The sequence below is a fragment of the Rhea pennata genome, chromosome 1 (genome assembly GCF_028389875.1).
Source record: "Rhea pennata isolate bPtePen1 chromosome 1, bPtePen1.pri, whole genome shotgun sequence".
Lineage (NCBI taxonomy): Eukaryota > Metazoa > Chordata > Aves > Rheiformes > Rheidae > Rhea > Rhea pennata.
In genome coordinates, this window is record NC_084663.1 from 142,810,049 (window position 1) to 142,835,376 (window position 25,328).

Sequence of the window (25,328 nt, forward strand, 5' to 3'; positions counted from 1 at the left end):
TCTTTTCTGAATTTAGAGTAATTAATGCGATAGTTAAAAGGATGTCTCTCGCACGCATGACACTCACTCTACTTAGAGGATCCCAGAGCGACATACCAGCAGAGAAGCAGGAGAGGAACGGGAATTGGGAGCGCGAGGCCAGGTGGCTGCTTTGGGGCTGGGTCCGGGGCAGTGCGTAAAGCAGGATTTGTTTTGGCTTGGGAGTGGTTTCTGAAGAGGGGTAGGTGGGAATTACCTCGTCTGTGAAAACAGCAGCCAAACACATAGAATTGACATGTTTGCTGTCATGTTTGTGGGGCTGTTAGTTCTAGGAAAAGTTCTCAAATTCAGACTGAACTCATTGTCAAAATGTGAGAGATTTTTATTTGCCTGTCTCTTGAGATGGAAGTTGGAGGCTCAGTAATAAAGGTGAGGGATATTAACACTAATCCATGTATCCAATGAGAAAAGATTTATTCCTACTTCCTTCTAGTGTATCTTCTGACCGCTATATCTGCTGCTTAAAGTCTGTTTCTATCTGGAGTTGTTTAAAAATGATAGAACTAGGTATGGGATTAAAACATGCTCAATGCATCTGAAATATTCAGATAATGAAATATATCTGCACAATATATGTAAATAAGTACTTTTTCTATAGAATATAACCAAGCCAAATCTGAACTGGTTTACATAGAGTAAAGACAAGGGGGAAAGTTTCTATTTCTCTAGCCTCTTTTCCCATTGCCAAGTTAAAGCTTATACTTCTGTCCACTGTAGTCTTACAATAACTTTAAATAAATAATAGCAGAACTGTTTTTTTACTGACCTTTCTCTTGGAAATGGCGGAAGCATTTTTGTTTGGACTTTCAACCTGAGGCAGAGATCAGCTGGGGAAGTTGTGTACTGCATAGCAGAAGTCTCTGAGTGTGGAGTTGCCATGGTTAGCAATGTCCCATTGCTCTTCCACTCGTCATCAGCAAGGGAATGCTGATGTTTGCTCCTTGAGCAAACTCAGATGTGTAGATTAGTCTCCTAATCATATTGTATCTTTTTGACATATGTGTCTATGAACTTTTTGCAGTGATTGTGGTTATGTTCACTCTCTTCATATTTTCTTACAGAATTTTCTTTGCAAGAAGTATTTCAAAAGCCTCTATCATGGTAGTGGCTTTAAGTGAGGGTTTTTCAACTTTATGATACTCATAGCTTCCAGAATTTATTTTTCTCTATTGAATCAGGGTAGAAACAGGCATCTGAAATGATTGTTTAGCAAAATAACTATTTTATCCCAGTGGTCTAGAATGAAAAAAATATGCAAATATGAATAAACTGAACTCATTTGGAGGGCACAGAGCTTTAATGAATAAACATTTATATATGAGGAAAATAATGTGAATTGAAATTTGTTGTGGAACAAAAGCTCTCTCAAAAAAATCCAAATGCAGTGAACATACTGAGAGTTAAATGAAGACGCTGGAGGCTTTAAGAAGCATGTTCTCTGCTTGAGGAATGCTGAATGAATGAGGAATCAAATGAGACCTTCACAGCATTGGTGCAGAAATGGTTTTGTTTTTAACCTAACTCTACCTGGTGCTGTAACACATTGATTTTGAAAGCATACCTCAGTAAATCACTTCAGGTGAAACAGTAAGGAAAACTGATCCCTTGCCCATAGTCCCTATGCACAGATTTCCCTAGATAAGGCAATTTTTCTTGGGGGGTTGTTTGTTGACATGGCATTAATATCCAGAAATTAGCATCAAGCTGAATGTTTCTGTTCTGTAAAACCTCCTGTATGATTTTAACGGGGGAAAACAACAGCAAGACATAAATACTGCAAATGTTTGCTTTATTCAATTTTCTTTTTTTTTCGTCATTCTGTGGAGCTGCCTGAGCAGAGTTCCAGAGTTACTGCAGTTTATAAATAACAATTAGAAGGAAGCACAAGTCTAGTTTTTTTGTGAGAAATATTTTCTCTTCAGTATCTGAAATGTTAAACATCTTGTTTTGGCTATATTTATGTAAATATTGAGTCTTCTTTCATATCATGAAAACAAAGATATATATTTCCTTTAGATATCAATGTTGAAAATCATTGTTTTTTATTGTCCAAACACAAAAGCACAGCAGAATCCCTATCTACCTCCCCAAAATGGTCAGGTTGTCCCAGAAATCTCTGTCCAGTGCTCTGAGCTAATTAGCTTCAGCTAATGCAACCAGTGGATAGCACATGATCTATCTCAGAGGATTTAATACCATTTTTGGAGCATGTTCCCTGTGAGATCAAATTAATACAGTTTAATAGTGCTATAAAGCAAGTTCTAACATCCTAATGTAAGTACAAGTATATACTAGTGTGAGCAGTAGCTTGAACCAGATGACCTCCAGAGGTCCCTTCCAACCTTAATTTAATCTAAGATGCTCTGATTCTATCTTTACCTTTGAGAGAGCTGAGTCACTGTTATTAAAAAAATAGAGAAAAAATTAAAACCCAAAATTTCTGCTAACTAGTAAATTACTGACTAGTAGATGAGAGGGCAAGAAAATTGTAGCAGGTCACAATATAAAACCTGTATAAAAACCAAGGCAGAGGTTTATATAATCAGAAAAGGAGAAGGCAACTACATGAAGTTCATTACAAAAAATCACTATTAAATATAATTTAGATAACAAACAATTAGGTATTTTGATATTTCATGCTATGGAAAATGTTTGTGGATGGATAAATGAAATGTTAAACAATTTTCAAAATTTAACATATGCTACCAAGCACTCTACCTAAGCTAAATGGTATGAAAGGCACTTATTTGATGCTTAACCATGTTTTCTGTCAGTGTTGGTAAAACCTGTCTTGAGCTTTCAGGCTAGCATAGAGGCCCTTACCACCAACCGTGAAGTTCTTTCTTACTTTGGAACAAGAGGGGAGGGTCCATCCCCTCTATTTTAGGGTTGTCTGCAAATCAGTGTGTGATGTAATTCACTTTGCTTACAGATTTGCATCTAAGTTCAGCTGTTCCAGCCAGCAGATGCTCATATCTTGTATAAATAAATGAGAAAAGCATACAGAACTTGTGTGAACAGCAATGCATTTGTACAGCCCTTCTTGAAATTCTCTGCTGTTCTGACACTAATGAATCGCTCACTTTCACTTAAACCTTGTTGCTGGTTTTACAGTGTGGTTAACCCTTGGAATGGCATGCTTATACTGCTTATACTCACTGTCCTTAAGTTGATTGCATTACTAACTTTGTATTTTCTGTGTTGTGATACAGCTGGAAACAGTGAGAGTGAGGGCCAAGAAGCGGTGAGGAAAATTAAAGAAGAAACTTTGACTGGAAAAGGTAACACACTATGCTATGTCTTTTTTAAGGAACTGTTTATTCCTGCATTTTTGATGAATATTCCTTGATAATGTTTATTGACAAACAAATGAAAAGGTACATTTGTGTATCATTAAAGTGTTTATTTTGGAAAATTAATTCTTAAAGTAAATCTGATATAGGACTAGAAATGAATAGAGTATTTTTGGTTAATTTCTTTCAGTTTAAATTGGGGTATTGACAATCGGTCATTTCAAATGAGCTGACTGCAACTTCTGCTGGTCACTGGGAGCTGCAGCACTCCATTCCGCGTGTGTGTATGCATGTGTTTGTGAGTGCAACAATTTGATAACTGGGCATAAAATCAGAATACTGGTTATTTCTACTAAGGGGAAGATGACAGCAGGTATGAATGGGTATGCTCTTTCTTTGTCATTGCTGGTCTTACCTCTCATGGTGCATGAAATCCCATAAAAAAAGGAGAATCTTTTGGGGGGAAGCTGTTTCTAAAAGAACAGAACAGTCAAACTGTCTTATTTAACACATGGCTAGAGCTTATAGTCTCTCACAATCAAACTGTGTTTTTAAAAATAAACAAGTCTTTTATACCAAAGTCAAAATTCCTATATTGTTGCAGTTCTTTGGATTTTGTTGTATTTTAATCTGATGAGTGATCATGTGGGGGTAGCATAAGGAGAGCATAGCTTGGTTTCTGAGGAAAAGCATATTGCAAACTATCTGCTGTATGATTAAAATTTGCAATTTATGATGGAAGTTAATGCATTTAATATTTTCATGTCTTGAATTCATTGGGTGTAGTTCCTAGTAGTGTATGATGATTCACTGCTACCACTTTGATGCATCATTTCTTGGCAAAGTAATAGGGGAGTGCTGCTGCTCCACCCTATTTAGGATCTTCATGGCTTCTTCTGAGATCTGATTCTGTTTTTGTGCCTGTAATAATTACTGTTTTGATGATCAATATAAGTTAATTATTGTGTTAAAAAAACCCTTTCATTAAGATTTATCTTTTGACTTAAATGTGCATCCATCATAGCCTCAGGATACATGTATGCTAGTTAAAAGCATCATAAATTAAAGCACAGTCAGAAAGATCATGAAAGGAAAAAGGTAATTATTACATCATTTAAATCTTTTGCTGGAAGTTTCTGTACAGAGACCAAAACCATTTGGCATTAATTCTATCACATGACTGTATGAAGTTGAACAAACTAAGTTCTGTCTTATTTTCTCACATGTATGTGATCACAGACTTTTCTAGCACTTCAGACTTGATTTTTCTGAAACAAGTAAGCTTTAACTTTCAATTACGAGCTTTTTCAAGAGAGAATTGACAGTCTGAGAAAGCTGGAATTGTATCAAAAGTTGACTGAAGCTGTCCATCATTACAATTGTAATGACTGAGGCTTTAGTAATTTCAGGTCTTGATAGATTTGGACCTAAAAACATTCTGGAAGAGTGTAACATTTTCAGAATCATCTACTGATTGAAGGATATTTGTGTTTGAAGCTATCTTATACTGTACAGAGGACTTATGCAAATCAGGGAGGGAGCCCTGGGTTATTACTTATAAATGAATTTGGCCTGTTACTTTGTATTACAATATATATTTAGGTACTGTGAACCGTCCTAGGATGTAGGAAATGTCAGCTTTTCAGAAGCTGAAGTTTGACATGTGTTTAGTCACTGCAAAATAACATTAAGGGTTATCTTAACAATTTTCTGCACAATGAACTTTTGAACATTTTTAGTGCATTTTTAGCAGTTTAGTGAACAAACTGCTTATAGAAACTCTTCCCATCTGGAATACTGGGTTCTTAAAGAGGAACAGCTTAAAACAGTTTTGCTGGACAGTCAAGGGAGCTGTTGTATCAAAGACCATATTGTAGCAATGTGATCAAGGATTGGGCCAATAGAGCTGTGATTCGTTTACTATGGACTAATTGTATGAATGGATGCCATCAGTTTGCTATCCAAATCTTGAATCTCCAATGACAAGGAAAATCTGCTTGCTTGTTAGCAGATTATACACAGCAAGGGAACAAGAGACATTGTCCTCTCCTTATTTCCTGGCTGAACTCTGAAGTAGCACAATATTCCACAGAGAAAGCTCTGGGAAAAGGCCAGGCTTGCTGATTATATGTGAATTACAATGTTTTTGAGGACATACCATCATTCTATGCCATAGTCCATGCTGTCTGTCTCAGGCTCTATCTGCTGTCTAAGGGTGAGCAGTTTTACTTGACATAATCTACACTCACTGCAGGGAAAGGTGGAATTAAAAACATGTTTACTGTGAAGCAGCTGATGAGCAGTAACTTCTGTTTTAGCAGCTTCAGAGGAGGACAAAGGCTAATAACAAAATGGCTTTGCACAGACATGTTCCTTTTCTTTGCAGCAGGGCAAGATATGAAGAGAAGACTGATAAAACTTTTAAATGCAGGGGGGTAGGTAATCTGGTTTCCCATACTGGAGGCATTCAAACCAGAGCCTACAGAGATGGAAGGGCAAAGGAGAAGGCAGTTGTGGTAGTTCTCCTACAAGGTGGGATCACAAAAGAATACAGAAAACCTAAGCCATATGCCACATCACCTCTTCCAACTGCACACCTCACATGGTGTTATATCATGTCAGATAGCCTCCTTGACTCCTCTTTCCTCCTCCTCCCCATCAGCTCCAGTCCTCTAGTCTGTTTAGGTACTCTCCTCAGCTGGGGTTTTCTGCATTAAGTGTAAAGAGTGAGGAAGGAGGTAGGTGACTGAGCGGAGTAAAATAAAATATTAGTCCTAGGGGGTATGGGTAAATCTATTTCATCTGACTGCCAGAACCTCCTCCATGATAAAGCAGTCAAAGCCTTCAGATATCCAGAACAGACCAAGAGAAGTGCTGTATTGTCATTAAAATTATCATATAGATGCTATTTCCAAAAGACCAAGGGTAACATACTGCTAAAATCCTAATCATAAAGCTAGGAGAAAACAGAATGATGTGGGCATTTATCCTGCTGCCGTTTGTTAAGTTGGGAAATTGTTCTGTTAATGGTAGCAATTGTACGGCTGGGGAAATTGTTGATATTGCCACAGAGATATTCTAATTGTGTAAGTTTCAAATTTGTGCATAGGATGCATCTACATTAGTGCTTTAGTTAGATCAGGAGAGCGCTTTTCAGGCAACACTCAGGTGTTCCCTACTTACTGAGCTTTCTTTCACACCAGGAAGAGCATCATAGTTCATGACCTGGATTCTCGTTGGACAAAACTAACCTGAGAGATGAACTGCAGCAATAAAAGAGCATTAGCACATGGGAGCGAATTCGAAATAGTCTCAAATAAGAATCCCAGCAATCAATATACATGTGTATGTTGAATGCCTAGCACAAACGGAGCTCTAGAGATTCACTCCTGTTGATTCAAACTGCCTGCTAATGCAGACATAACCATCACTATCAGCCATCAACATGCTATTGAGTTACAGAATTTAGATGTTTCTGTGATAAACTCAACTCTCAGTCATAAGAAAAAAGAAAATCTTTCTATGTGCATAATAAGTGTATGTCTCCTGATTCAGGTCCTCTCAGTTTACATCTATGCAAATGAAAGCTAATTTTGGACTGATGATTACAAACATACAAATTTTGGAAACTAATATATAAACATGAATGAAAGCTTTATTCATTCCAGCATGGGTTGATGAATGCCAAAGAAACCAGCAATTAGCAAAAGTTTATGCATAAATATCACTCAGCACAGTACTAAGGAAAGGCTCTCACAATTGCAGTGTAGGAGCTGGAGTTGCAACTGGACTTAAGTGGGGAAAAATTTAAAAGTTATTGAGAAAATATGGTGTAAAAGTCATATTAAGCATAGACCTCTTCAAAAGGAAAAGCCTGTGTTTAATCTCACCAACAATTTTGTGGCAATTCAAATAAAACCACAATTATAAAAAAACACACTAAATCCACAGCATTCATGAGACTTCCATTTGAAGCCAGATGAGAAAGAAAGATGAAATTTTCTCCTTCAAAGTCAGAGGAATACAGAGATTAGCACAACAGCAACCAAATTTTGTCATTTACAGTCTGACCCACATCAAGACAGCGTGGGCCAAGCAGTAGGAGGGATGATAGCTCTTCAAAAACACTATAATTCACATGTATTCAACAAGCCTGGCCTTTTTCCTGGAACTTCTCTGTGGATGCTTGTGCTACTTATGGTTCAACCAGGGAATAAGAAGAGCACAAGATCCCTTGCTCCCTTGCTGTGTATAGCCTGCTCCCAAGCAAGGAAATTTTCCTTGTTTAAGTCAGAGATCTGAGATCCAAGAGTTTACCCAAAAGCCAGTGTTTACCCAAATCCAGCCAATATGTATCAAGCGTATCTGCAGAATAACTCATGAGTTACACCACTGAGGCTTGTCTGTATGTTAAGTACATATTTTAACAAAACTGTCAACAACTTTCTGCTCTACTTCTAACTGTTTCTTGCTGACTTTTGCTGTAGACCAGGAGAAGCCATTTGGGAGACACATTGCCAGACTTTTGGATTTAATTTTGCCCAAGAGTTTATGCTGGCATAAACATGTGCCAGTGTTGTATAAGCCAGTTTACAAAAATGTCACTCTTGACTGTTTCTTTGATTTGGTAAAATCGTGTTGGTATGTAGGGGATCATCTGACTGGTCAAAAATACTATAAAATATCTATGAATGAAAAGTGTATTATCTATTCATCTGCATGTGTACATGAGTATGTGTGTGAATTTATGCTTGCCCATGTCATATTTGTTTTTCATAATGATGTGGTGAGGTGTAAAAGTGTAACACACTGAGTTTGTGTCAAAATATGAAGCGGCTACTCTATCCCCTTCTACCACATCCTGGCATTTGCATATCCTTTTTCTACCACAGTTGATCTGTAGGACTGTTTTAAAGAGGTTTCTGGTAATAGCAATACAGTTTCCATCTACATGGTGTCTTTCTTCATACTGGTGCATTATCATTAGTACTTGGCTTTGGCAAGTTGAGATCTGCCCTCAGTTACAGCTGTACAACTTAACTTCAGACTCATGAAAGCATCTTGAAAGACAGGGTGGTAATTTGTGAGAAAAGTAAAAAAGTCTCGTTCTGACAGAATGTCAGTTTGCAGGACCCTGAGTGGAACAACTGAGCTCTTCTGTTTTGTCACTTGATGATGGGTAGAAGAACCTTGCCTAAAGATAAAGGGTGTTTTTTTTTGTTTTATTTTTGTCCCCCCCCCAGGCTATTCTAAGGTTATATCAAGAATTTTCAAACTATATGAAAATATTTAAATCATGAAAAATGTTCTGTGTTAAGCTTGTATCCAAGTCTTTTAGGGTTAAGTCCTTCACATGCATGAGGGACAGAAGACCCCTTGCCAGAGTTCAAGAAACTAATATAAAGCCTAATATAGTTCCTTTGTGCTCATGCTACTTCTGCCCCTTAGCCAGGACTGTTTCAGACTTCTTACTCGATATTAAGCAGGGAAGATTTTAGTACAGAAAAAAGTATATCCAAATCCCTCTGAAAAAATAATTTAGGTTAACAAATCAATTTTTCTTCTTTTCTGTTTGTCTTACATAATGTTTTAATGCAAACATATGGTTAAATTTATCAAGTCTGCTTGCTCATGGTTTTTGTTCTCTTCTTGACTTTTAGTATAATATTTTACAGGTTTTTTCCCCTCAGTGCTTATGCACATTTAAATTAACAAAGGATCTCCTATTTTTCTGTGATTCTGATAACATCTTAGAAATTGAGATGTTGTGTTAATAGGATGGCAATTCAGACATTAAGAGCAATTTAAAAAAGGTTCATGGAGATAAAAATGAGCTGCAGATCTGGATAGCGAGAAGGAGATAAAGTCTTTCAAATATGAAATTTATTCATAATGCAGGCACAAGCTCTGCCTGTCAGTTTCCTAAATTCCCATTTCTATTGGAAATGTGAAGCATATTTCATTAACAGGCTCTGCCACTAGGAAACATGATTTTCTCTTATTTAAATTATTTCTAATTGAAACTTAGAGACAAAGAAGTGCACAGGTGTAGCTGTAGGCAGAATAATAAGGTCCTTTCAGATGTTTTGAAATGATTTTCTGACTGTAAATCACCTAAGCTTTGTGTGACTAATGGGACCAGAGCTCTGAGGTTAGAATTTTGCTGATTATGCTGCCTTACTGAAGGAAAAATCAGAGAAAAGAGATTTTAAAATGAAATTGCTTCTGCAAGGCCTGCAGATAGTCCTATTTCACCCTTTTACATGATTTTGATCCTCCTTTATGTACTTCTAGAGGTATGATGTCAAGTGGTGACCTGATAGAGGTGGTGCTGGATTTGATACCTTACATAGCATGTCATTATTTTTTCAGACTTGAGAAGTAGTTACTGGTGAGTTCTATGAGCTATTTCTAGACTCTGTCAGTTCACAAGGAAATTGCCAGAGAATACGAAAAGACAAAGCCAAGAAGAAGACAATTTGTTTTTAATCTGAAATGTTTTCATATCTGTCTTCCAAGATCTACTTTATATGGTCCTATCTTCCATGAGTTATACGTAGGATTTCATAAGTTTATTTGCTTGTAACAAGTAGAATATTTTCTGTGCAAATACCACCAGTTTCTTCATGGGGGGATCCAGCTTTTGGGTGCTGAGAACTTGCAACCTGAAGTGAGCATCAGAAGTCAGAACCTGTATTTGAAGTACTTAGAGGCTGTATACATAACCTTCTAGATATATAAAGAGACATATATATATATGTATATAAACAAAGAGACAGTGTGTAAATAATGAGCGTGCCAGTAGCAGAGAAGGGCCAGTGCTTTGTTGCCGGCTCAAAAGTCCTCCCGTCACAGTGTGGCAAAATCCTCCCATAGACTGATGTTATTTTCCTTGCAGCTTTTCACTCTGTGAGCAGCAGCGAAAGCAATCAGCTTCATCTTGCAGAAGCACTGGAGCCTCTAACTAGAAAAGAGAACCCTAAAAATAGGGAACAGTCAGGCAGAGGCTGATGGGCCTCCTTGCAACATGCCTGTTTGCCTGAGCACACACGGAGATGAACAGTCATTTTCCTCAGAAGAACGAGGCCTCTGTGCCTTGGGAGAGCCAATCTGTGCTCGTGTTTCAAGACCTGTTTTTTCAACAGCAAAGAATAGAAACTTCAGTTCCTGAACAGAGGCTGAACGCTGTGTAAGGAGTGAGTCCGGCAAAGGACCATGAAGATGATTAAGGGGCTGGAGCATCTCTCATAAGAGGAATGGCTGAGAGAGCTGAACTGCTCAGCCTGGAGAAGAGAAGGCTCGGGAGGATCTGATCAATGGTTATAAATATCTAAAGGGGGGGAGTATAAAGAGGACAAGGCCAGACTTTTCTCAGTGGTGCCCAGCAACAGGATGAGAGGCAAAGAGCACAAACCAAGATATAGGAAATTCTGATTGAACATAGGAAAACCTTTTCTTTTTTATTGAGATGGTAGTTGAACACAGGTTGCCAGGGAGGTTGTAGAGTCTCCATCCTTAGGGGTTATTCAAAACCCAAGTGGACATGGCCCTGAGCAACCTGCTGTAGCTGACTCTGCTCCGAGCAGGGGTTGACCTTACTCCCCTGCTCCTCCAGAGGTGCCTTCCAACCTCAGCGATTCTGTAACTCTATGACCCTTTGAAGTTTTAGCAACCAAAACTGCACACCACCGTGTCTGATGACTACTATGGTTTGTCTCCTCTCTCTGTGGTTTAAAGCATTGTTTGTCAAGCTCTGCCGACAAATCATATGAGATATACAGACTCCTGGACTGCAGACTCATAAGGATTTGTATCAGTGTTTATAAAGTGCCCATAATAAGGCTCTTGGGCACTGATAATGGTAATAACTGCAATAATTTTATCATATTGCAGTCTTAGGAAATGGGTATTTGAAAAGAATTTTGGAGTAGTACAAACCTTTCACACACCTCCTTCCTCCCTTCCCCCCCCCCCCCCCCGCCAACCTATGAAGATAAAATTTCTGCTCTGAGGAAACAGGGAAGAGCATTGCAACACTGGTGCCAAGAGCAATATCCTGACTGAAAAGGGCAGGAAGTATAGCTTACAGTATATATTCAGGAACAGCTTGCTCTTGTTAATTTTTCTGGAGTATAGACTAATATATTTTATTTTAAGATACAGATTTTTAAAATTTAAGTTTTAAATAAAATATGTTCAAGATTATGTGACATATGAAATCTTTGCCACACTTTGACATCCTGAGTGGAAATTAGCATACTTGTGTACGTCAAAACCCTTCTCAACCTTTTAGAAGTTTGCAGGAAATCTGTAACGGCAGAGCATTTTCTCGCAGTGTTGTCTGGTACTTCATGCTTTAAAATTTTGCTTGTAAGAAGGAAAAGAAAGCCTCCTAAGGGGATTGATAAACACTTGAATTAAGCAAAACATCTTACATGAGAACCATTAGATGCCTAATAATCATGTCTGAATTTGGATTTTTCCTTTCATCAAGGCAGCGTTTCTGGGTGGCGTGATGTGAACCATTATCAGCATCTGATTAATTTCCCCAAGATAATTGTCAGCTGTGTTTCAGTCCTTCATTTAACATTATGTCTGCCACTGTCTTCTCTTACCAAGACTGCTGTTGATTTCAGGCTGCTTGGAAGGAGTAGCTCTTCAGAACTAATGTGACTTGAAGAGACAAAATAAATCAAATTACCTTTCCAACGTGTAGTTTGATCTAGCTGAAAAATAATCCTTGTCAGTGTTTTACCTCTTAAGCATGGAAAGTATATGGGTCGATGGTAGGAAAGAAAGCTGCATGGCTCTGGGCAATATTTTCTGTTGTTCTGTGTCTCCCCTCACTCTACTCTGATCTCACTTATAATCACACACTTTTGCTTTTTGAATAATTTACAGCTACTAATCTTCCTGGAATATGGATCTCATTTAAATAGTGCAGTGTTTGTACTTCTTTCTTTTTATGAATTTAATGACATATCAGGGGAAAAAATGACATATGCATTGTGGGGGAGAAAGGAAAAATAGTATAAAGAAGAAAGCAGCTTTCCCTGTTCAAAACTTTGTCATTGCAGTTCGTGGCTTCTGAACTGAAGGTGTACAAAATGTTCATTTTCCAATCCAAAATCTTGCAAGCTTGATCCTAGATTATATAATACACTTATAAGTCAGAGATTATATATTACACTTAAAAGTCAGTAAATAATTGCAAAAATTCCATGACCCTAACTGGAAGAAGTTTTCACAAAGACAGAATATTTCCTGGAGATGTATCTGTTTTGATAAGAAAATTTATTGGGGAGAGAAAGAGAGAGAGAAAGAAAACAATTTTGGCCCTTGTATCTGCAAAATAAAGGAGAGAAAATGTCATTGACAAATAGTTAGGCGTAGACTTGAAATGCAGTAGTTTCAGGTCAAATCAATCCAGATCAAAGATTTTTCATTCTGACTCATTCTGGGTTTCTTATGTTCCAGACTACTATATTATCAAAGATAGTCTTGAATTCATAAGCTGGGGTTTGGATTGCAAATGGATGCTATAAAGCAATTCCTTTTCTTTACCTTTTCTTCAATAAAATTTTGCAAATATTTTGTTTTAAAATTGCCACAAAATGGAAATGTTGTCCTATTGATAACACTATTTGCATGTGAATTTGAACCTATTTTCCATCGGTCTGGCATTTTGTTTTTTTTTTTTTGAGATAGCGTAAAATTAACTGTCCAGTCCCAAACTAAGGAAAGGTTTCAAATGGGATTTCCTTCAAGATTTATTTCTGAATGCAGAAGGCAAAGCACATTTCAAGTGCTATGACAGCCATATGCTTTGAAACCGTAGGATATAGATAAAAAGAGAGAGATGTCAGAAAATCTGCTTGTTCAATGTAGAAACTATGTGCGCCCTGGAAAGGTAATGTAGTGAGCAGTTCTTCTGAGAGTCTTATTAAGGTTCTCTCTGAGATTAAGGTGACCTCAGATGTTTGGCTAAAGACTGTGGTATCTTACAGATACATGAAATGATTTTGTAGTCTGGAACCATAAGCCTGTAGTTGCCTTGACAACTATGGGTGATATATAACCACATTGTGTTCACCTGCCCAGATACCTTTGCAGCTGGTTTTACAGAATATAGATTTTTTTTCCCTTTAAACATATATCTGGAAACATGCTACTTGGAAAACAGCATCCTTCTCTGTGTGTCCTGTTAGGAGGATATAATACTGTGTTTGTTTTTGCTTGCAAGAGAGAACAACTTGGGCCAGCATTCACATCTTATCCAGTTATCTGCCAAATAGTGACTTTTTATATCAATCTGACATTCAGATTGGTGCATTCATGTTAACCAACATGAGGGTACATACAGATTAAGTTTGAACGCATCCTGCGTTTCAAGTAACAAAAATGACATCACTGAGGAAATAATTCTGCCTTTCCCCTCCTCAGGTGGCACGTGGGATAGAGCATACTGCTTGCATTATACAGTGCCAGAAGGAGGGCATCAGAGAATAGGAATTTGCATTCACTGTATGCTGCAGAGCAGACCTGCATGCACTTTTCTTCATCCCTATACCGTTAAAAACATCTGAGGGGGAGGTAAAGAATTTAGGGCCATGTTTGCATATTTCAAATTCCCAAATTTGGGCCCCTAAGTGAGTTAGGTAATCAGTAACCCTGCCAACTCTTACTGAATATCCTGACAGCATATGTATGTGGAGATGGGAAGGATAATGTAGCTGTAGCAGCTTTAGGAAGCCAGCTGGATCTCAGGCAAGAGGGCAATCTTCTCTTCTGAGTCCTGAAGTTTGCCTTCTCCCCTGCTCCCAAGGCTATCTGTCCAGGCTGCATGTTGAAATAAATCCTTTGGTAAATCCAGCACCACTTGTGTTCTAGCTGAAGCATAATGTTTAAATATGAGATGTGCCATTGATATATAGCAGTCAGTGGGCATCTGCGGTAGAGATTTTGTTTAATCATTTTTCCATTTATATGAAGAAGTGCTTATCAGGTCATGCAAATTGTCAGCGCTACAGTTAACTTCACAGGAATAGTACAGAAATACTCTTCTCAGTTTGACTGAAAATCTAGCACCTATATCCTGTAATTTCTTAAACACAATTTTACTTTTTTTTTAATGAAGATAATATTTTAAAATAATGCTCTGCTTTCATAATTCCAAGATGTTTGCATGTAGATGATTTTCATATGCTAGAAGCAAAAGGGTTAACCCCCTTCCTTCATGTAGAAGAGTGCTACATGCCAGCTCTGAGTTTAGGGATTTGTAAAACAGCAGGATTAGGCCAGCTATGGGGAATTAATTAATTTCCTTCAGACCACAGTAAGAAGCATGTGCCATGGGGAGTTTGGAGCAGTCTGGTGAGATGATTCATACCGGAAAGTTGTATAAGAAGTGGGTTGGAACTGAAAGAAAGAACAGCATTTGTGGATATATCTTTTTCTTTACAGCCAGGTTCACAGTCTCTCCTGTGTAGCCTGTCAATGAATGTAATTGAGCTGTTCTCATCTCAGTGACTGACTTGACTGAGTCTTTTCACAAGTGGCGTCACAACAGCATATAATTACTTGCAGCATTTAGGATATTGTTGCTTCCTTCTGCTGTTTTTAATGCAGTATTTCTTGTTATAGCAGGGGTAGGAGAAGCATCATTAAACGATAAAATATGGAAAAGTATTAAAAATGGGCAGGGGATAAATATTATCAAAAAAACCCTTTAAATGTTCTTTTCTAGTCAGTTTGATTATGGATTGACTAAGTCACTCAAATTTGCTTTAAAAATAAGATAGGAATTGTGTACTAATAAAATAAGATAGAATTGCATACTGCTAATTCTAGCAGTCAGAGAGGATAAAAATTAGTGCTATTTTTTTTCAATTTCTTTTTCACACCAGTGAGATTATGTGTAGTTGATGATATAAGGAGAATTCAGCATCAGTGGGATGGTATAGATTTATACTACCAGCAATAAATCATTCTTTTACTTTAAAAATAGCATTTTTTCTGGCCCTTAATAGTTTTAAAACAGTAGGCCAATTCCCTTGTTTTGCAGATTAATTTCAGATTATCCTTTCAGGTTTGCTATTCAGGTTAAATAAAAAACAACATTCCACTGCAATGATGCTGTAAAAACAAAGATATAACTCAAAGAACAGCTGAATGGGAAGGTAAAATGGGGTAAAATGTCAGAAAAGGAGACAGAATGACTGGAGGAAAAAAGCACAATGTAAATTCCTCATTCCATATTCCATTTTCTTTTGTTTTCAAATTTAATTTTAAATTTATTCTAGGATAAGTGGTTAAGACACTAACATGGAAGCTAGTAAGACCAAGAAAAGAGAAAGACACTAAAAAGTGAGAGGAAAGGAAGACTAGGGAGAAAAAACAGCAAGAACTGTAGAAATGATGTAGAAACATTTGGAAATTGAGTAAAGGAACCTAGAAAGAAGTTACAGTCACTTAAATTTGAAGAAGTGCAAGATTATGTTCAGAAAATATGAGTCAATGGGGTTGGTTGGTTGGTTGCTGTATGTGCTAATCAGAGTTTGAATAAATGAGTCCTTGAGAAAACAACTGGAGTCATTGCATATTTCAGGATTTAGTTGTTCATAGTTTCCTTCATCACAGTAACATGATAGAGAAACTATTACAACATCATGTCCCAGTTAACAGTGGCACAACTTTTATAGCTATATTTGCTTAAAATACAGAAGCTAGGCTAGAAAAATGCACATGAGGCTGATGCTTTGCTTATGTCTCGCTTATACCCTCAAGGTAGTATTGGCTTTGTTTTATTCCTCAGCTTACGTATTTTCCCCTATCCTTACATCAAGGAAATTTGCATATTTTTCTTTCCATTCTGTGTACTTACTTTCCTAATCTTCTCTGAAGGTCTTCCAACTCATTTAGTGTTCCTGGCATTACTGTATTTCCTTCTCTCTCTCTCTCTCTCTCTCTCTCTCTCTCTCTTTAAAAAATGTGAATCCAGCTTTCTAGCAGGCATCCTGCTGTTTTAGATTTTGTTTAAAATGGTATTGACATCCTTATATGAGTTGCTTTATATTCTCTGTTTTTGCAAGCTCCAAGCAAGTAGTAAGTTTCAATGGGAGCAGCCTGTATTTTCATTGTGCCTTTTCATTTTCAATTTAAAAAATGATCTCAAGTTAATGGTGCTTGCATAGTCAGAAAATTGGACATTCTTTTGATAAGGGAACATTATGATTTGCTGTTCTGCACATCTCATCTAATATCATAGGTTTTATTTAGTTTCTCTTTAGCTGGATTCTGAGATGGAGGCATAAATTTACTGCCCAGCCAGGAAAAACAAGCTCCTTCATTGATTTTATACGGGACTTGAAAAAAACACTCTAATGATCTAGACCTCATGATATCTTTTTTCTGGCATCTATTCTGTTAAATTAGTTTCAATGCTGTCAAATTAAAAAAAACACAAAGTAAGTGATGTGTTATGTCCAGTGGGTGTTTGTGTCCGAGGAAGAGGTATCATGCTAGCCTTGGGAAAGTCTGAAAATAACTTCATTTAGTATTTAACAGAAAATCAGAAAAAGAACTGCTGAATCATTGCACAAATTTTCTCTGAAAAGAAATAACTCTAGATGTTTTTTTTTTCTCTTCCTTTACTCCTCTTCCTGCCTACTCTGTCTCAATACCCGTCTGCCTTCTCCATTTTCACTGGACGATACTCCTGCCCCTTCCCCAAACTGATGCCCTCAAGTCCCAATTGTATGTATTTCAGATTGCTTCTGGCTTGCTTTTCTTTTTATATTTTAGAATGGCAAATTCTGAATTTGATTGCCAAAGACAAGACAGAAATATATGTCCATAGCTAGACACTGTGTTATGAGCTTAAACCCAAGTTATCCATCTACGCCTTTTCATCACTGCCGTGAAGTAGTTCCTTGGCAATGTGGATCCCTTTGTACTTTGGATCCCCTTTGCCTTTGATTTTAGAGCTCTTCGTTTATCCCTTGCTGTCCATCTGGTCCAGCACTGGTACATTCAGGGGCTAACTCCTTCTGTAGGTTAGCAGGAAGAGCAGATATGAGCGACTCTGCAAGAAAGCAGAAGCAGGAAGGCAGGCTTGACCGGAGGCCGCCCGCTTTAAGCCCCAAAGCCCTGTGCACACTGTAGAGGCTCTGTGGAGCAGAACTGAATGCATACTGCAATGTGAGAGTGTGCAACTACACTCTGATAGCTAGCGAGGAAGTGGTAAGGGGCAGAGCAGCGACTATAGCCAAATGACTAAATTAACAGTTGATGGTGAGAACCATTGCTTTAGTTAAAGAGGTCTTCTAGCTATCAGGAAACCTGAAGTATCTTAAAACAGCAGAAGACTGGTGGGCACAAGCCTTGCTTAAGAGAGAAGGGACACAGGGACCATGTCATGATATGAAGACATAGAGGTTCCCTGCACTACTCAGAGACTTGAGGCTTGCACCACCATGCACTAACAGGGAAAGATTAGGAAGTCTGCAAGAAGGTTTGTGAACCAGCTGAGAAAGGTGGATTGGCAATCTTGTGTTCTTATGAGTACCGTGGATAAGCCCAGAGCTACCAAAATCTGTGTAAGTGATATCAAGCAGTATGTCAGAACATAGATATATTCGAGTCTTTTTCTGAAAACTAAGGGGATGGGAAAGAGACAGGAAATGCTAGCCTGTATAATGAGGAACAACTTTCACTTGCTTTACCAAATCAGACTGTGCCAGATTTAATAACCAGCTTATTACCTAGAGGAATTACCCATTGAAGCCCCACTTCTCAGCCCTTTGCTCAGCTTAATGGGTTTTCAATATCAAAACTGCTAGCCCAGTAGTTCCTAATATTAGTATTAAAACTGTATTTTCTCCTAATACTAAAGCAAACAATAATGAAGCCCTACAGAAAACCAGCAGCTAAGCTTCTAAATCAAGCCTTAATGAAAAAAAAAAAAAAAAAAGAAAAAAGGAAAGAAAGAAAAAAAAAGGAAAAATTTGCATTACTCAGTTTTTCTAAGAATCAATCTATACCTTTGGAAACTTTCCTCTTCCAAACAACAACTGAAAAGCATGGGCTTTGTAAAGTCCAATCAATGTATAGTCTAAAATCAGAAGCTGAAATGGGATTACAGTGCACTTCTGAAGTTAGGAATTTCACAAAAGACCAAGCAAAAGTATGCAATAAGGCAATGCTTAACAGAGGAGTGATGGTGAATAAGTGCAACATGCTGCATGAGAGTGAGGGAAAATAAACTGTGGGAAAACAACATTCTTGATGAACAGGACTTCTTCAAATATTTCACCACTGAAGTTTTGAAGCCCTATTCCTTCTTTTTTGCCCCCTCCTCTGTGGTATATGCATTTGAAGTACTTGTATTAGCATATATTGACCTGGTTCTCAAGCACTGTTAAAATTTTAGAAGTCCTTCTAGTGGTTTTATGATCATGCTGAACATGAACAGTGAGCGGGTAGAAACCTGTGAAACCACATTGGTGCTCTAGTAAGAAAGAAATTCCTTAACATTGTAGTTTCTTTCCTGACACTATAAGTTGACCTCTATCCCTCACTGCCACAAGCCAAGCAAGTCAAAAGCACCTCTTTCTTAAAATGCAAGCATAAGGACACCTAAATATAATAACGTGGACAGGGCAGAATTTAGTATTTACTTAGCACTAGGAAGAAATGTCAGGACTCTACATCTAACATTTTGTATGATTACAGTTGATAAACATGAATCATGATGCTACTTAATTTTACATCTAAATATTTTTAACCTTTTTGAAGTATTATATCCTTATAAATAATAGGTTTTCAGGGTGTGATTCCATCTCCGTATAAAACCAATGGCAAAACTTTCATTAACTTGAAAACGACTATGATTCTACCCCCATAATTTACAGTGGTACAGTATATTTCTATTTCTTTCAGTGTACTGTCATAATCAGAGGCTTGCCCTAGACTTATCAGTGAAGCGACAATTCCAACAGTTCACCTGGGCAATTACTCAGAGCTGCCCCAGGGAGGCCAGAATTTTCATCCTCATGGGCTATCAATTTGTGCTGTGAGGCATGAAGTCTCATGACCCTTGTAATTTGAATTACAATAGACGTGCATGGAAATGCTGTCTTATCCATATACGTGTTTAATACTAAAAAAACCCACACATACAACCTCCCCTAAATTCCGCCGTATCTTCAGTCAGCAAGGACTGTAATTCAGTTATGCCTTTTAAAATGTGTACCTGTTAATATTTTTGTTTTCAATGAATTTACAGTTAATTTTAACTTTTTTTCTTAAGACCTCTAAGTCCTTATTTAGCCAATGTAGTGCTGAGTGGTGGTGTGATTTCCAGATGTGCTTGAATTCGTATATACTAATCAGCCTGACTGTTTGGAAAGCACCAAGGCCTAGCATCAGGCTCCCATTTCAGAGTGAGTGGCCTGTGAGGGTCAACCATCAGCTGACTTCAAATGCCTTTTGCCTTCATACTGCTGGAATCTCAGCCTGGCTCTCTCCAGCTCTCTGCTGGACCTAGAATCTTGCAAGAGCATAAGCCAATGAAAGCCGAGGGCTCTCAGGGCAGTGAGGCTGAGCCAAGTTTTTTGTGTTAGGGCCCAATTCAACCCAAAATGGTCTCAAAAACTGCTGTTATCTTTTATGCATGGTAGTCATGGGTAACCACTCAAAGATCTTAGATGCTTTATGTTAGGGTAGTGAAGAGGCTACCCTCTCCCAAGTGCTTGTGGAAAGCTTTCACTTCCTATACTGAAAAACCCTCTTTTTTTTCTAGCTGAATGATTTTTTTTCCTGCTTCATCATATTTTTCAGAGGAAAGTGACTCTGTGGCTTCATATTTTGCAGTAGATGCTTACATTGCACTGTAAATTCTTTTCCCCCAGTCTTGGACATTTGGCAGTCATTTCTTCTTCTTTTGAAAAAGTCACAGTTGTCCAGAACATACTTTTCTCATAGTTTATTTTTTTCTGCTTTTGTGCAACATCTTGCTCTTATATCCAGTCATTTTGAGTATCACCTAATTGTGTACTTCCGCTTGATGTTTCAGAAATTTCCTAATGATCTTCCCAAGCCTTGGTTAAGTTGAATGCTTCTGTGTTATCAGCAACTTTCACCACCTGTCTATTCAGCCTGTTTTACAGAAAATTCACATCTGACATCTACAACTTGTTTGGGTACAAAATCAATATACCACTACATTTCTCTTGAGAGCACTCAGAATTGGCAGCAGAGGCAACCACTCTGTTCCTGATGAACATTACCATTAGTCAATCTTTAGACTCAGGTGCACAGGGAGAGGTTCTCCTTGGGGCTAGAATAAATCTGCCACTGAAAGAGTAGTCATGTGCATGCAGAACAGCAAATGCTCAAATTGAACAAACAAGTATCACTTGGAAATGACCGGTGCCTTTGCCTCTAGTCAAGCCCATCTAATTATAACAGCTGTGTTGGCTGTCACGGAACTGAAGAATGCATATGGGTTACAAGAAAGAGGAGCTGAAGACACGAGGATGGTAGCACGCTAGATTGCAAGCTGCAGTTGTGTAGCATCTTTGGGCATATGGTATTTTATTCAGGAGTCAGCCTATGCATTAACTACCTCAGTATGTGCCTGTCTTAATTGCACTGAGGGGACAGAAAGGCAAATGAAGCAACAGTTAAACACAGAGCAAACAGACACCATGGTAGGACACAGAATGGGAAAACTATTTTGACTGATCAAAAATTTTGTCCAAAAAGAGCCTAATTTTAACTGAATGCAGTAAGTAAACCTGCAGAAAAAAAGGTGAATAAATTAAGATATTTTTCCCTTTCTTTGGAGTCAGGAAATATAAGCTACCAGAAGGAACATCTGAAATGCTTTATAGAGGTATTTGTGAATATTGTGGCATGAAATAGTGTGTATGTTTAAACTAGAAATATTGAACTGAAAGGAATGTAGATATTAACATGAACATAGAGTGCCAGATAAATGCAAGTTTTTTGAGTGCACATTTGTGGGATGTGATTTTATCTCATGAGGGCGAGTTTAGAGAAACAGATCCAAGCCTTGAGAAACAGTGAGGATGGAAGAGCTATGAACAACTGGAAGATGACTGGGATGCCAACTGCAGTTGGAATGCTGCCTCTCCATAATAAAGGGCCACATTAGCTTCATAGAATGGATCCTTCACCTTTGCTTAGTATGAGAAATAAACAGTGATTTCTATCTAATCTCCGTGTTCAGTCTCCTGAGTGATTTGAATTGTTACTTAAAAGGACACTCCAGTATCCCTATGCATTTTGTGGAAATCTCAGAAAACAGAGGAGAAGGGAGAATGAGAAATAGGAGTTGTTTCTAAAGATGAACAAAAGTTGGAATCAATAAGTGTGCTCTATACTCTAGACATTTTAAAATGGACATTTTAAAGAGTGCTATTTATTGTTATACAGAACATCTGAAAGCTTCATTTCACTAAATGATTTAAATAGAACCATAAATTAAGATTTATTTTTGCTAGGAATTAATCTTTTCTTATGTTAGCTGAAAATAAATATTCACAAAATAGATCATATTTTCTTTCTTCAGTATCATGTCAATAGCAGCTTGTCTTTGGGAATTTCAGCTTTTCTAAATTCAATAAGTAGTCTTAGGTATTTACTTACCTGTTTTAATTAAGAATAGGCAGAAATAAAAGAGAAAAAAAAATGACTTACTTCTAAGTTGATATGATCTTAATTGAGAGTGTCTGGCTCTCACATAGTCATTGATCATTTAGCTTTGTGATTTATATCAAGGCAAGTATAAGGAATATGTAATACTCCCCTATGGCAATATCTAGCAGAAGGAATTGAGAGAGCCCAGGTGTTTTAACATGGGGTTTTGAAAAAGCTCCAAAAGTAGTGTGTGGCTTTGAAATGCATGGAGTGGGCAGGTGAGCACTTTCTAAACATCTGGATTTCTTGATCTATCTGTAGGATATAGCTCTCCTGCCTGAGATGCTGTAGCATATTAATTGTGTTTGCAATGCTTGAACAATACCCATTTCTTCTCAGTTCTTCTTCACATAAAGGCAACAATATTTCTACACAGACCTCAAACCCCAGAAAATGTATTCCTCCCTGTCTTGTTTCCTTTAGGTTTGCAGAAAGACTTTGAAGCGTAGGAGTCTGAGGGGAATGGAAATGGAAAATAAAATGCTCTTACATGCTTTAGAGCATCTATTTCCTATATATACTCCCTGCAGTACTGCACAACTGAGGGAAATGCACAGATGCTTTACTATTTAAAAATAGTTTGATTTTTAAATAAAATGTGATTTCTAAGTATATCCTTTCAAACTGTGCAGTAGTAATATACCAGACATGAGCTATGAGACTTTAAAATATAATAACAACACAAGTAAGGATTTAGCTATATTTTTACTGCTTTCCCACTTCATCAATATCTAATGGGAAGTGATAAACCATGCCAAAATATTAAACAATGTAGAGACCAACTGGTACAACTGTGTGTGAGGGAAAAAAAAAGGCATCAGAGAAGAGTGTGAGTAAAATGCAATTGGGTTAGTGAAATAGTTACATAATGAATGCATGGTTTGAGCTGTTTCCTTTGACTCTCTCAGGCACTGTATTTATGAGCAAACTGATAGATTTTAAGGGAATTTAAGCAAATAAAATGTCATCAAATGTGCTGAAAGAATTAAATCCCATGGTGAGATGGGCAGCAGACCTTTGTAGGAAGAGAAAAGAAACCCCCAAACTATGTCTGATGCAACTTAGGAAAAGTCTGTAACATGCCTTATTAATTGGTTATTTGTTGCCACTATTAATAACTTACATGCTATTTCCATCTGCCGTTTGCCTAACTTCAATTTTTGAGTCCTGTTGTGCCTTTATCCCCTATACTAAGAGCCTTGAAGCTATGTAAAAATATTTATGCTATATTAGACACAGTTAAGGTGCCTGCTGTGTAGCATTGGCCCATGTCATGACTTTGGGTGATCTATTCACCTGATTCCTTTAAGGCAAAAAAATACAACCTATCCCATTTTTTTTGAGGGAGAACTGGGGCTATGTATAAACTCACTGATTTGAGAGGTGCTTCCAACTGCTGGTGACCGGCTCACCCTATACTGAGATGAGAGAGAGGCACACATCAAAGCTGACCATTTCCTTTGTTTTTGCAGGGAGGAAATCTGGATACTGTCTTTGGAAAGCTAAATCCTACTATGTTCTAGACAACTAGGGAAATCTACATCATGTTCCCACTGAATAACTGTGTTTGGAAGGGGTTATCAAGTCCAACCTATTAGGAGCTTTTTTAAAAAATTTATTAAATACGAAGCAGACTAGGATAAAATAATGTTAACATATGTTGCATGAAGTATTACTTAGAACTTTTTTATTCTAAATTTTTGAATTGGTTCTCAAGGGGGAAAAACATCAAATTTCAGTGTTAGGAGAGTTAGGAGATTTCTAGAGCTAGAAGGAGATAAATATTCTAGGAGTTTGTACAAGGCATCTCATTCCCCCGTTTGCATCAAAACCTCAGTGTCATCTGGTGTAAAAACTATAAATAACGTCTTTCAGATACAGCTGTTAGTTCTTCTTGTTCTCAAGACCTAGAGAGATAGACAGCATGGATCTCCTTCCCAGACTCTGCCACATTCACTTAGTGACAGATCCTTGAGCAAGGAATGAACTCAAGCATACATCATGAAATTTTTATTCCTTGAAAGAGGTGAGGGCTTTTGTTACCCAGTGTGATGTTTCCTGTCATGTTTAGCTGTCCTTCAGGATTGCTGATGCTGGGCACACTGTGGTTCAGTCCCTCTAATCTCATCATCAGAGTCTACTGCTTAAGTCTACTGCAGTCTACTGCTTGGTGACTGAGGTACCTTCAGTGCTACATTTGACTAGCTTGTGCTTTTCTCACTAAATGTCTCTGAGACACTACTGGGTTCAGCTTGGGCAGTTTGTTTCTAAACCATTGATGGCTGGAAGCTGCAAGGAAATGATGTAGAAAGGATTTATTGCCTTCAGTGACCACCTGCTATGGGCCAGAACCACAAAGGTGCTAGGCCAGGTGAGCCTTTCTTCGTCTCAGTTCCGTATAGTGACCTATAAGGAAGAAAATACCTGCTGTGTCACTGGACCTCTCACTCATTTCCAGCAGCTGCCTGTTTGATGATATTAGCCGGATCCAGCCTTTGGGGATAGGAACGCTCTTTGGCATGCCATGGAGGAATAGGAAAACAGAATTGGTGCTGCTTGCAAAAATGGGATTAGGAGCTTGAACTTGGGGCTTTCTACCTCCTGTGCTGTGCTGCCTAACACTATATAATTCATCCTGACAAATTTAGCTGTTTTAAAGTTGACTGGATACTCTTAAGTTATTCATCCAACCTCCTTCACAAGTGAAAGACGAGAGATTGACATGTCTGGAAGGCAATTTTTTCCAACTTAGACACCAATTTTAAGGAGGTTAGAATAAATGACTGGCTGGAACTAGGCACCTAATATTTAGACAGCCACAGTTAACCAAGACTGGTCTCATTCTTTCTGTTCCACTAGCGCTATGCATGATTTCTTTTTTTTTATGGTGATGACAAGTGTTTTTTTTTTTTTTTTTGGAATTAGTGAAACAATGGTTTAAAGGCTCCCAGGAAGATATAAACTGAAGCATTTCAACAAGCTGCACAGCAGTTTGTGTCTATCTGCAATAAAACGAACATTTATATTCCTTTTTTACATGAGATAAGGGAGAGAGTAATTTTACAAACAATACACCTATCTCTTCTAGATAAACTCAAGAGATGTGTATTATGGTATTTGGCCTCAGTCCAGCAAAGCCATTAGCCAAGCGTGACTATAACAAAAATCAATTTGCTTAGCTTCCCCTTCTTATGCTTTTTAAGACATTGGTCCTATGTTTTGATCCATTTTGCTCATTGTGCTGGAATGTTTGAAGATCTATCAGAAAAAAGC

The 25,328-nt window shown here is 37.7% G+C and overlaps 1 protein-coding gene across 1 annotated transcript in view; it reads left to right on the top strand.

The window, feature by feature from the left end:
- The window catches only part of DHRSX (dehydrogenase/reductase X-linked), a 178,196-nt gene that overhangs the window by 56,595 nt on the left and 96,273 nt on the right, over window positions 1-25,328 (top strand). The window contains exon 3 of the mRNA XM_062601473.1: window positions 3,252-3,320. Within this exon, the coding sequence (XP_062457457.1) occupies window positions 3,252-3,320 (69 nt within the window). The remainder of the gene's footprint in view (window positions 1-3,251; window positions 3,321-25,328) is intronic.